Source organism: Bombina bombina, chromosome 6, assembly GCF_027579735.1.
Source record: "Bombina bombina isolate aBomBom1 chromosome 6, aBomBom1.pri, whole genome shotgun sequence".
Taxonomy (NCBI): Eukaryota; Metazoa; Chordata; class Amphibia; order Anura; family Bombinatoridae; genus Bombina; species Bombina bombina.
In genome coordinates this window covers 375,162,923-375,175,248 of record NC_069504.1, presented here as the reverse complement: position 1 = coordinate 375,175,248, position 12,326 = coordinate 375,162,923, and the positions used below count along the sequence as shown (strand labels likewise).

Here is a 12,326-nt window from a genome sequence, read left to right as displayed (position 1 = left end):
CTGTGGCTCTGGCGACAGCACAGCTTCTTGTGAGTGCCACTGAGCAGCCAGGGTTGAGCATGTTGCAGGGTCATGGGATGTGTACCCGGTCCGGTCTAGGAGTGCAGTCCCCTTCCGTGTTTTGTATATTACTGGGGTGATTACATAAGCCTGTGCACCCTTCCCTTGTTCCCAGTTTGTTTGGATTTGAGAGCTTGCATTGTGTGGCTGTTTTAGGGTCCCAGGTTTTGGAAAGGACCTTGACGTGGTACCTGGGCTTGTCCCATTTGGCCAGATGCGGTAACTAACCTTTCCATTTTTGCTTTTAAATCCTAGCTGTGAGCTTGCTATTGAGTGCAAGGTTTTCTCTGTGTGTTGTATTAATTTGTTTTGTAATTTCCCCTATGGTTCTTGCACCCAGACCTGTCTGGGGTTAACTGCCTGTGGCTCTGGTGACAGCACAGCTTCTTGTGAGTGCCACTGAGCACCCAGGGCAGAGCATGTTGCAGTCCCCTTCCATGTTTTGTATATATATATATATATGTGTGTGTGTTTATATATACCCCAAAAAAAGTTTTCTTATATTGTTTCCTTCTTCTGACTGTGTTTTGTCCTGAAACGTCACAAATAAATATTTACTAAACACAGAAGATTAAAGACCAGTGAGTGCTTATTTACTAACGCTATATATAGCACCCTGGCTGTTGCTGTTGGATGGTGAGCGTGCACACACCAAAAACTGCTATCATATATATATATATATATATATATATATATATATATATATATATATATATATATATAAATAAAATGAAATATACATAGAATGTATACATAAATGTGTGTATATATTTTTTTATAATGTTTTCTTGCCTTGGTGAAGAATAACCCATGAACCAGCCCTGTCCAGGTTGAAGACTATGCAGTTAGGTGCATTCAATATTAGTAACAATCCTGTTTTCTATGACTTAAGCTGTAATTATGTAAATGCTAGCAGCAGTTTTAGTCAACATACCTATTAATAGGATTGTCAGGTGTCCAGTAATACTGGACAATCCAGTATTTCAGTAAGCTGTCCACTCCAGTAAGATCTTCACAAAAATACTGGACACTTAAATGTCCATTTTTTAAAGATCTGGGGCCCCATCCGATATGCAGCGTCGCCTGCAAAAGCCGGCGACACCGGTTTTTGCACGGGTTTGGTATCCTATATACAGCGCCGCATATAAATGCGGCACGTATATTTCACCCGTCGGACGTAGTTTTTTTCCCCATAGACTAACATATAAAACCCGCGCAATTTGGTATCCAATATCCAGCGCAAGGCCTTACGTGGCGAAAATGGAGAAATCTTACCCCATTTTCACCTCGCCATAAAATGCAGCCGTAGCAGACCTTGCGCTGAGTATGGGAGCACCGTAACTCCCTAAAATGCCTGCAAAAAAAAAACCTAACACCTAACGCATGTGCAATTTCTATCTACCTGTCAACCGCAATCCCCCACCGCAATACCTAATAAAGTGTATTAACTCCTAAACCGCCGCTCCCGGAGCCTGCCGCACCTAAATAAAGTGTTTAACCCCTAAACCGCCGCTCCCAGACCCCGCCGCCACCTACATTAAATATAGTAACCTCTAATCTGATTCCCTTACACCGCCGCCACCTACATTAAATATATTAACCTCTAATCTGACCCCCCCTATACAGCAGCCACCTACATTAAAATTATTACCCCCTAAACCTAAGTCTAACCCTAACACCCCCCTAACTTAATTATTATTTAAATAAATCTAAATAATATTAATATTATTAACTAAATAATTCCTATTTAAAACTAAAAACTTACCTATAAAATAAACCCTAAAATAGCTACAATATAATTAATAATTACATTGTAGCTATTTTTAGGGTTTATATTTATTTTACAGGCAACTTTGTATTTATTTTAACTAGGTACAATAGCTATTAAATGGTTAATAACTATTTAATAGCTACCTAGTTAAAATAATTACAAAATTACCTGTAAAATAAATCCTAACCTTAATTACAAATAAACCTAACACTACACTATCAATAAATTAATTAAATTAATTAACTACAATTATCTAAAATAAAATACAATTAAATAAACTAAACTATAGTACAAAAAAAACACTAAATTACAAAAAATAAAAAAATATTACAAGAAGTTTAAACTAATTACACCCAATCTAAGCCCCCTAATAAAATAAAAAAGCCCCCCAAAATAATAAAATTCCCTATCCTAAACTAAATTACAAATAGCCCTTAAAAGGGCCTTTTGAGGGGCATTGCCCCAAAGTAATCAGCTCTTTTACCTGTAAAAAAAAGAAATACAATACCCCCCAACATTACAACCCACCACCCACACACCCCTACTCTAAAACCCACCCAACCCCCCCTTAAAAAAACCTAACACTACCCCATTGAAGATCACCCTACCTTGAGCCGTCTTCACCCAGCCGGGCCGAAGTCTTCATCCGATGGGCCAGAAGAGGACATCCAGACCGGCAGAAGTCTTCATCCTATCTGGGCAGAAGAGGACATCCGGACCAGCAGACGTCTTCATCCAAGCGGCATATTCTATCTTCATCCATCCGACGAGGAACACTTTCGATGCAGAACATCCTTCTAGGCCGACGGACTAACGACGAATGAATATTCCTTTAAATGATGTCATCCAAGATGGCGTCCCTCGAATTCCGATTGGCTGATAGGATTCTATCAGCCAATCGGAATTAAGGTAGGAAAAATCCGATTGGTTGATTGGATCAGCCAATTGAATTGACCTTGCATTCTATTGGCTGATCCAATCAGCCAATCGGATTGAACTTCAATCCGATTGGATGATTAAATCAACCAATCTGATTTTTCCTACCTTAATTCCGATTGGCTGATAGAATCCTATCAGTCAATCGGAATTCGAGGGACTCCATCTTGGATGACGTCATTTAAAGGAATATTCATTCGTCGTTAGTCCGTCTGCCTAGAAGGATGTTCCGCGCCAGAGGTCTTCAAGATGGAGCCATTCCTCGTCGGATGGATGAAGATAGAAGATGCCGCTTGGATGAAGACGTCTGCTGGTCCGGATGTCCTCTTCTGCCCAGATAGGGTGAAGACTTCTGCCGGTCTGGATGTCCTCTTCTGGCCCATCGGATGAAGACTTCGGCCCGGCTGGGTGAAGACAGCTCAAGGTAGGGTGATCTTCAATGGGGTAGTGTTAGGTTTTTTTAAGGGGGGATCGGGTGGGTTTTAGAGTAGGGGTGTGTGGGTGGTGGGTTGTAATGTTGGGGGGGGTATTGTATTTCTTTTTTTTACAGGTAAAAGAGCTGATTACTTTGGGGCAATGCCCCGCAAAAGGCCCTTTTAAGGGCTATTTGTAATTTAGTTTAGTATAGGGAATTTTATTATTTTGGGGGGCTTTATTTTATTAGGGGGCTTAGATTAGGTTTAATTAGTTTAAACTTCTTGTAATATTTTTTTATTTTTTGTAATTTAGTGTTTTTTTTGTACTATAGTTTAGTTTATTTAATTGTATTTTATTTTAGATAATTGTAGTTAATTAATTTAATTAATTTATTGATAGTGTAGTGTTAGGTGTATTTGTAACTTATGTTAGGATTTATTTTACAGGTAATTTTGTAATTATTTTAACTAGGTAGCTATTAAATAGTTATTAACTATTTAATAGCTATTGTACCTAGTTAAAATAAATACAAAGTTGCCTGTAAAATAAATATAAACCCTAAAATAGCTACAATGTAATTATTAATTATATTGTAGCTATCTTAGGGTTTATTTTATAGGTAAGAATTTAGTTTTAAAAGGAATAATTTAGTTAATAATATTAATATTATTTAGATTTATTTAAAAAATAATTAAGTTAGGGGGGTGTTAGGGGTAAACTTAGGTTTAGGGGGTAATAAATTTAATGTAGGTGGCGGCAGTGTAGGGGGGTCAGATTAGAGGTTAATATATTTAATGTAGGTGGCGGCGGTGTAGGGGGGTCAGATTAGAGGTTAATATATTTAATGTAGGTGGCGGCGGTGTAGGGGGGGTCAGATTAGAGGTTAATAAATTTAATGTAGGTGGCGGCGGGGTCCGGGAGTAGCGGTTTAGGGGTTAAACACTTTATTTAGGTGCTGCAGGATCCGGGAGCGGCGGTTTAGGGGTTAATAATATAATGTAGGTGGCGGTGGGCTCCGGGAGCGGCCGTTTAGAGGTTAATACTAGGATAGGTTTATTGCGGTGTGGGCTATGGCGGTTTAGGGGTTAATTATTAGGTTTATTGCGTTGTGGGGGTTGTCGGTCTAGGGGTTAATGCATTTATTATTAGGAGTGAGAGGGGGGATTGAGGATATAGGGGTATACGTGTCGGGCTATTTTTAGGAGGCTTGTTAGACAGATGCGGGAGATTTAATATTTTAGTTAGTTTTTTTAGGCGCAGGCAGTTTCTAAAGTGCCGTAAGTCACTGGCGACCCCAGAAATTTGTAGTTACGCTCATTTCTGGACATCGCTAGTTTTTCCGACTTACGGCACTCTAGCAACTGCCGGCGGGGTATATGTAATACCCCGATGTGCAAGGTGAAACTACGGGTGGCGCGGGTTCCCTCGCTTGCGCAGAAAGCTACGCCGTATATCGGATCGCGCCCCTGGAGTGTTAGCTAAATATAAAAGGCCTCCTGTGTCTAAAAGAATTACAAATATGGAGAAGAAAGAAGTGAGGGGCAGTAAGGGTGGTCAAATCACTTTTGTTTGTTTGTTATAGATTTGTATATTACTGGCAGCTAAGGGGTAAAATGACTGCTCGGTTGTGAAAATGTTACATTGTGGAATCAAGAGTAGAAACTAAGGCAGAGTTTTTTGGGAAGCATTGAGTAACCCAACATACAATTGTGCCCAGTCACTTTTAGGGGAGGATAGCTGGCATTCCCTATACATAGACAGTTACGACTAGATTTAGAGTTTTGTCGGTAATGACCCGCGTAGCTAACGCTGGCTTTTTTCTGGCCGCACCTTTAAAATAACTCTGGTATTGAGAGTCCACAGAATGGCTGCGTTAGGCTCCAAAAAGGGAGCGTACAGGCATATTTAACGCCACTCCAACTCTCGATACCAGAGTTGCTTACGGACGCGGCCAGCCTCAAAAACGTGCTCGTGCACGATTCCCCCATAGAAAACAATGGGGCTGTTTGAGCTGAAAAAAAACCTAACACCTGCAAAAAAGCTGCGTTCAGCTCCTAACGCAGCCCCATTGTTTGCTATGGGGAAACACTTCCTACGTCTGCACCTAACACTCTAACATGTACCCCGAGTCTAAACACCCCTAACCTTACACTTATTAACCCCTAATCTGCCGCCCCCGCTATCGCTGACCCCTGCATATTATTTTTAACCCCTAATCTGCCGCTCCGTAAACCGCCGCTACTTACATTATCCCTATGTACCCCTAATCTGCTGTCCTAACATTGCCGACCCCTATATTATATTTATTAACCCCGAATCTGCCCCCCACAACGTCGCATCCACCTGCCTACACTTATTAACCCCTAATCTGCCGAGCGGACCGCACCGCTACTATAATAAAGTTATTAACCCCTAATCCGCCTCACTAACCCTATAATAAATAGTATTAACCCCTAATCTGCCCTGCCTAACATCGCCGACACCTAACTTCAAACATTAATCCCTAATCTGCCGACCGGAACTCACCGCTACTATAATAAATGTATTAACCCCTAAAGCTAAGTCTAACCCTAACACTAACACCCCCCTAAGTTAAATATAATTTTATTCTAACGAAATAAATTAACTCTTATTAAATAACTTATTCCTATTTAAAGCTAAATACTTACCTGTAAAATAAATCCTAATATAGCTACAATATAAATTATAATTATATTATAGCTATTTTAGGATTAATATTTATTTTACAGGTAACTTTGTATTTATTTTAACCAGGTACAATAGCTATTAAATAGTTAAGAACTATTTAATAGCTAAAATAGTTAAAATAATTACAAAATCACCTGTAAAATAAATCCTAACCTAAGTTACAATTAAACCTAACACTACACTATCAATAAATAAATTAAATAAAATACCTACAATTACCTACAACTAAACCTAACACTACACTATCAATAAATTAATTAAATACAATATCTACAAATAACTACAATGAAATAAACTAACTAAAGTACAAAAAATAAAAAAGAACTAAGTTACAAAAAAATATAAAAATATTTACAAACATAAGAAAAATATTACAACAATTTTAAACTAATTACACCTACTCTAAGCCCCCTAATAAAATAACAAAGACCCCCAAAATAATAAAATGCCCTACCCTATTCTAAATTACTAAAGTTCAAAGCTCTTTTACCTTACCAGCCCTGAACAGGGCCCTTTGCGGGGCATACCCCAAGAAATTCAGCTCTTTTTCCTGTAAAAAAAACACATACAATACCCCCCCAACATTACAACCCACCACCCACATACCCCTAATCTAACTCAAACCCCCCTTAAATAAACCTAACACTAAGCCCCTGAAGATCATCCTACCTTGTCTTCACCATACCAGGTTCACCGATCCGTCCTGGCTCCAAAATCTTCATCCAAGCCCAAGCAGGGGCTAGACATCCATCATCCGATGGCTGAAGAAGTCCAGAAGAGGCTCCAAAGTCTTCATCCTATCCGGGAAGAAGAGTAGATCCGGACCGGCAACCATCTTCTTCCAAGCGGCATCTTCTATCTTCATCCGATGAGGACCGGCTCCATCTTGAAGACCTCCACCGCGGACCCATCTTCTTCCGACGACGACTTCCCGACGAATGACGGTTCCTTTAAGGGACGTCATCCAAGATGGCGTCCCTCGAATTCCGATTGGCTGATAGGATTCTATCAGCCAATCGGAATTAAGGTAGGAAAATTCTGATTGGCTGATGGAATCAGCCAATCAGAATCAAGTTCAATCCGATTGGCTGATCTGATTAGCCAATCAGATTGAGCTCGCATTCTATTGGCTGTTCCGATCAGCCAATAGAATGCAAGCTCAATCTGATTGGCTGATCGGATCAGCCAATCGGATTGAACTTGATTCTGATTGGCTGATTCCATCAGCCAATCAGAATTGTCCAACCTTAATTCCGATTGGCTGATAGAATCCTATCAGCCAATCGGAATTCGAGGGACGCCATCTTGGATGACGTCCCTTAAAGGAACCGTCATTCGTCGGGAAGTCGTCGTCGGAAGAAGATGGGTCCGCGGCGGAGGTCTTCAAGATGGAGCCGGTCCTCATCGGATGAAGATAGAAGATGCCGCTTGGAAGAAGATGGTTGCCGGTCCGGATCTACTCTTCTTCCCGGATAGGATGAAGACTTTGGAGCCTCTTCTGGACTTCTTCAGCCATCGGATGATGGATGTCTAGCCCCCGCTTGGGCTTGGATGAAGATTTTGGAGCCAGGACGGATCGGTGAACCTGGTATGGTGAAGACAAGGTAGGATGATCTTCAGGGGCTTAGTGTTAGGTTTATTTAAGGGGGGTTTGGGTTAGATTAGGGGTATGTGGGTGGTGGGTTGTAATGTTGGGGGGGGGTTTGTATGTGTTTTTTTTACAGGAAAAAGAGCTGAATTTTTTGGGGCATGCCCCACAAAGGGCCCTGTTCAGGGCTGGTAAGGTAAAAGAGCTTTGAACTTTAGTAATTTAGAATAGGGTAGGGCATTTTTTTATTTTGGGGGTCTTTGTTATTTTATTAGGGGGCTTAGAGTAGGTGTAATTAGTTTAAAATTGTTGTAATATTTTTCTTATGTTTGTAAATATTTTTTTATTTTTTGTAACTTAGTTCTTTTTTATTTTTTGTACTTTAGTTAGTTTATTTCATTGTAGTTATTTGTAGATATTGTATTTAATTAATTTATTGATAGTGTAGTGTTAGGTTTAATTGTAGGTAATTGTAGGTATTTTATTTAATTAATTTAATGATAGTATAGTGTTAGGTTTAATTGTAACTTAGGTTAGGATTTATTTTACAGGTAATTTTGTACTTATTTTAACTAGGTAACTATTAAATAGTTCTTAACTATTTAATAGCTATTGTACCTGGTTAAAATAATTACAAAGTTGCCTGTAAAATAAATATTAATCCTAAAATAGCTACAATGTAATTATTCGTTATATTGTAGCTATATTAGGGTTTATTTTACAGGTAAGTATTTAGCTTTAAATGGGATTAATTAATTTAATAAGAGTTAATTTATTTCGTTAGAATAAAATTATATTTAACTTGGGGGGTGTTAGGGTTAGGGTTAGAATTAGCTTTAGGGGTTAATAAATTTAATAGAGTAGCGGTGAGGTCCGCTCGGCAGATTAGGGGTTAATAAGTGTAGGCAGGTGGAGGCGACGTTGTGGGGGGCAGATTTGGGGTTAATAAATATAATATAGGGGTCGGCGGTGTTAGGGGCAGCAGATTAGGGGTACATAAGGATAACGTAGGTGGCGGCGCTTTGCGGTCGGCAGATTAGGGGTTAATTATTGTAGGTAGCTGGCGGCGACGTTGTGGGGGGCAGGTTAGGGGTTAATAAATATAATATAGGGGTCGGCGGTGTTAGGGGCAGCAGATTAGGGGTACATAAGTATAACGTAGGTGGCGGTCGGCAGATTAGGGGTTAAAAAAATGTAATCGAGTGGCGGCGATGTGGGGGGACCTCAGTTTAGGGGTTCATAGGTAGTTTATGGGTGTTAGTGTACTTTAGAGCACAGTAGTTAAGAGCTTTATGAACCGGCGTTAGCCCAGAAAGCTCTTAACTACTGACTTTTTTCTGCGGCTGGAGTTTTGTCATTAGATTTCTAACGCTCACTTCAGCCACGACTCTAAATACCGGAGTTAGGAAGATCCCATTGAAAAGATAGGATACGCAATTGACGTAAGGGGATCTGCGGTATGGAAAAGTCGCGGCTGAAAAGTGAGCGTTAGACCCTTTTTTGAGTGACTCCAAATACCGGAGTTAGCCTAAAACCAGCGTTAGGAGCCTCTAACGCTGGTTTTGACAGTTACCGCCAAACTCTAAATCTAGGCCGTAGTAAATAATAAGCTGACTTTACAGGAAGTGTTTAACAGATGTCTTATCATTCCCCTTACCTATCTGGCAGTGCCGGCCTGTGTATGGCTCTTTGCATATGCACTCATAGCCTTTCAATTTGTTCTCACATACACCTCTGGCTTCACAGGGATTATCATCACAGTAGTCTAAAACATATAATTACAAATGTAAAGCTTGATTTATGGATAGAAAAAAAAAATTAGACCAGAATTGGACAAATAAAAAACAATTAATCTGTTGAAGAAACAAAACAGATAATTTGTGAAATTTTACATAAATGTAGATGCTTATACCTTTCACGTCATGGCCCTCTATACAATAGGACCACCTTTGATCTCGGTCATAGTTCTTGGTTAGAGAGCACCTAAAAAGTGGATTGCCAGAGAACACATATTAGCAATGCGGTTTACGCCTGGGCTAGTCACATATTTTGCTTTCTAATCTATTCACATCCTACTAAAAGAGTCAGCTTCTACTAATAACCTGTTTTCATTTTGCTTTGAAAAAATGAATGGTTGCTCATAATATACTTAAATATCTAATTAATACCACAAATGATTACATATTTAATATTACATAACGCTACCTTACTAAAATGTAGAGGCACATAACCTTACCATGCTTTAGGTCCGTGCTTCCCTTTTCTAATGCAGGAATTATACATTGCTCTGCCATAATGAAATGGAAAGTGGCACAAATGCCCACTTTCTGTTAAAACTGAAATACAGATAGGGACTGTTAGGGAAGCAAAGTAAAATAGGGACAGGGGATAGAACCAAAAACAGGGTCTATTTGACTGTTGGTAGACAGAAACAAAACTGAAAAATGAACATAGCAAATTATGGGAAAGATCAAAAGACAAGGAATAAACAATAGAAAAGCCTACAAAGCAGGTAGAAAGGTCCCCAGCCGTTCTACTCACCTAGTCCTGATTTTCGCTTCTTTTCTTTATGTTTCTGTATGGGGGGGGGGGGGGGGAATAATAAATATATTTATATAACAGCTACTGATTTACAATGACATACTGTTTCTGGAGCTCTCATGTGGTTCCAGCTTGGCCCTACATCTCTATCTCAATGTTGCTTCTTCAGCACAGAGGTTGGAGCTGAATAGCATCTCCTTCTATTGCATTAATATTATCTGTCTCCTGTACCTTAACACTCATTATATACTTCTGGAAGACTTTTGGGCAAAGTGCCTATAAATATTTTTTTAAATGTCCGTGCAGCTGATGCTGTTCAAACAAACCTAAATATAGAGGTTCCTGTATTTAGCACTTGGGGGCATTGGGCCACTCTGAGAGTTATGTCAAACCTGCATAACAAGTTTCTATAAATAGCAGATAAGAAGTAATCTCCAGGCTAAAAGTTAGATCACAATCCATATGCTTAAAGGAGATGGAAATAAAATGTGTTTTGGTTTTTTAATGGAATTCCTTTTAAACAACATAGCACAAACAGGCCCATTTTAATCAGCCTATGGAGCTAAAATTTAAAGTTTTTTAATTTAATTACAATAAACACTTTGGGGTATATTTATCATAGTGCTAGCAGACATGATACAATCATGTCCGCTGCACATCGATAAATGCAGACAGCATATGCTATTCTTGTGAACTGCTTGTGCAATGCCGACCCCTGCAGATTCATGACCAATCGGCTGCTAGCAGGGGGTGTCAATCAACCCGATTGTATTTGATTGGGTTGATTTCTGTCTGCGGCCTCAGAGCAGGCGGACAAGTTATGGAGCAGTGGTCTTTGCACATGAAATGCTTGTGCAATGAGAAATGCGAACAGTGTATGTATGCTGTCAGCATTTATCGATGTCGGGCGGACGTGATCCGCTACAGCGGATTGTGTACGCCCGACACATGATAAATCCGCCCCTAAGTGTTATTACATTGTCTTTGTATTATGAACTTGTTAATTACGCAATTCTACTGCATTTAGTGGTCCTATAAATTGGAACAATCTTATCCCTTATAGGGGATACTCTGGCAGATAATTAAAATTTGAATCGGTGTATATTAGCACTGGGGGTCATGTGGGGGACAAAAGGTTCCTAGGGGCTTCACTTAGGTTCTGAAATGCCTATTATTTGTATTAAAGCAAAAGGTTAATTATTAGGCTAACAAGTCTGGTAAATGCAGTAGTTGTTACATTTAGACCTGCTGTGGCCAAGGGGGGTCTGGTAGATCTGAGGGAACTAAATAAAGGAATAATTTTATAACCTATATTTTATGGGAACAAGAATTAATATTTCATCCACCTGTATTCATTTAAAACTACCTTGCCCAGGTTAGAATATAACATAAAATAGAAACAAGCGTTAGGAAATTGACGGTTTGTACTGTTTTAATGACAGGTTGTAAGAAATTATGAATGGATTAACTTGCCTTATTTAAATGCCTTTTTTTTAACCATGAAAAAAATAGACAAAAACACATTTACTTTATTTAAAAAGGATGTATATCCTTCCTAAGCACTAGTATGTGCATTGTGTATAGAACTGAAACTGCATGTCATTAAAAGAATTACCCAATAAGACACAAAAACAGCCTGTCTTGTTCATAGGTTTCCCCAGAATATGTTTAATTTATGTATTTCCTCATCTAATGAACACATATATTTGGTAAGCATTATTTCCCCATACAATAAGCCATATTATGTAAATAGTTCCTATTTCACTGTATTATGTATTGAATTACAACACTACTCTCTTTGATGTACAAAAAAAGCAGTCATAAATTTATACAGAAGATATCGTCTGAATCTACCAATAGTAACAGAATGTTGTAAAATATAAATAAATAATTAGGAATAGAATATGAACACTTACCTCTCTGGTTTGTGCTACAATAAGGAGAGCAAGTAAAGAAAGTGCAGAGAACAGCTTCATCGTGACCACAAACAGCAAATACGTTCAATTACAAAAAGACAAAGTTCATGAGTTGGAGGTAGGATGAAGGTGCATTGACATTTCCCCTCTGTGCTTTGTTTGTGAGGCCAGCACCTCTGTGATAATGATCCACATAGTAAGCTTGGAATTCCTCTTATGATGGGCAGACTAACTTGATAAATGCTTATCCAACAAAATGCTCATTATCACAGTGGGCTGGGTGTTTCTTTTTATCTTGACCATTATTTTATCATCCCACAATAGTCTTGTACCTCTTCCCATCTGTAACACATCAAAATAACAGGAGTATTGCAGTATGCAGTAATAC

General features: G+C 39.0%; 1 protein-coding gene across 1 annotated transcript in view; it reads right to left on the bottom strand.

Moving 5' to 3' along the window:
• F12 (coagulation factor XII) overlaps positions 1-12,103 on the bottom strand; it is a 65,646-nt gene extending 53,543 nt beyond the window's left edge. Inside the window, exons 1-5 of the mRNA XM_053717072.1 lie at positions 11,939-12,103; positions 10,023-10,056; positions 9,718-9,817; positions 9,394-9,464; positions 9,139-9,246 (exon numbers count right to left, since the gene is read on the bottom strand). Of these exons, the coding sequence (XP_053573047.1) occupies positions 9,139-9,246; positions 9,394-9,464; positions 9,718-9,817; positions 10,023-10,056; positions 11,939-11,998 (373 nt within the window). The 5' untranslated portion in view covers positions 11,999-12,103. The remainder of the gene's footprint in view (positions 1-9,138; positions 9,247-9,393; positions 9,465-9,717; positions 9,818-10,022; positions 10,057-11,938) is intronic.
• Between the last annotated feature and the right edge of the window lie 223 nt (positions 12,104-12,326).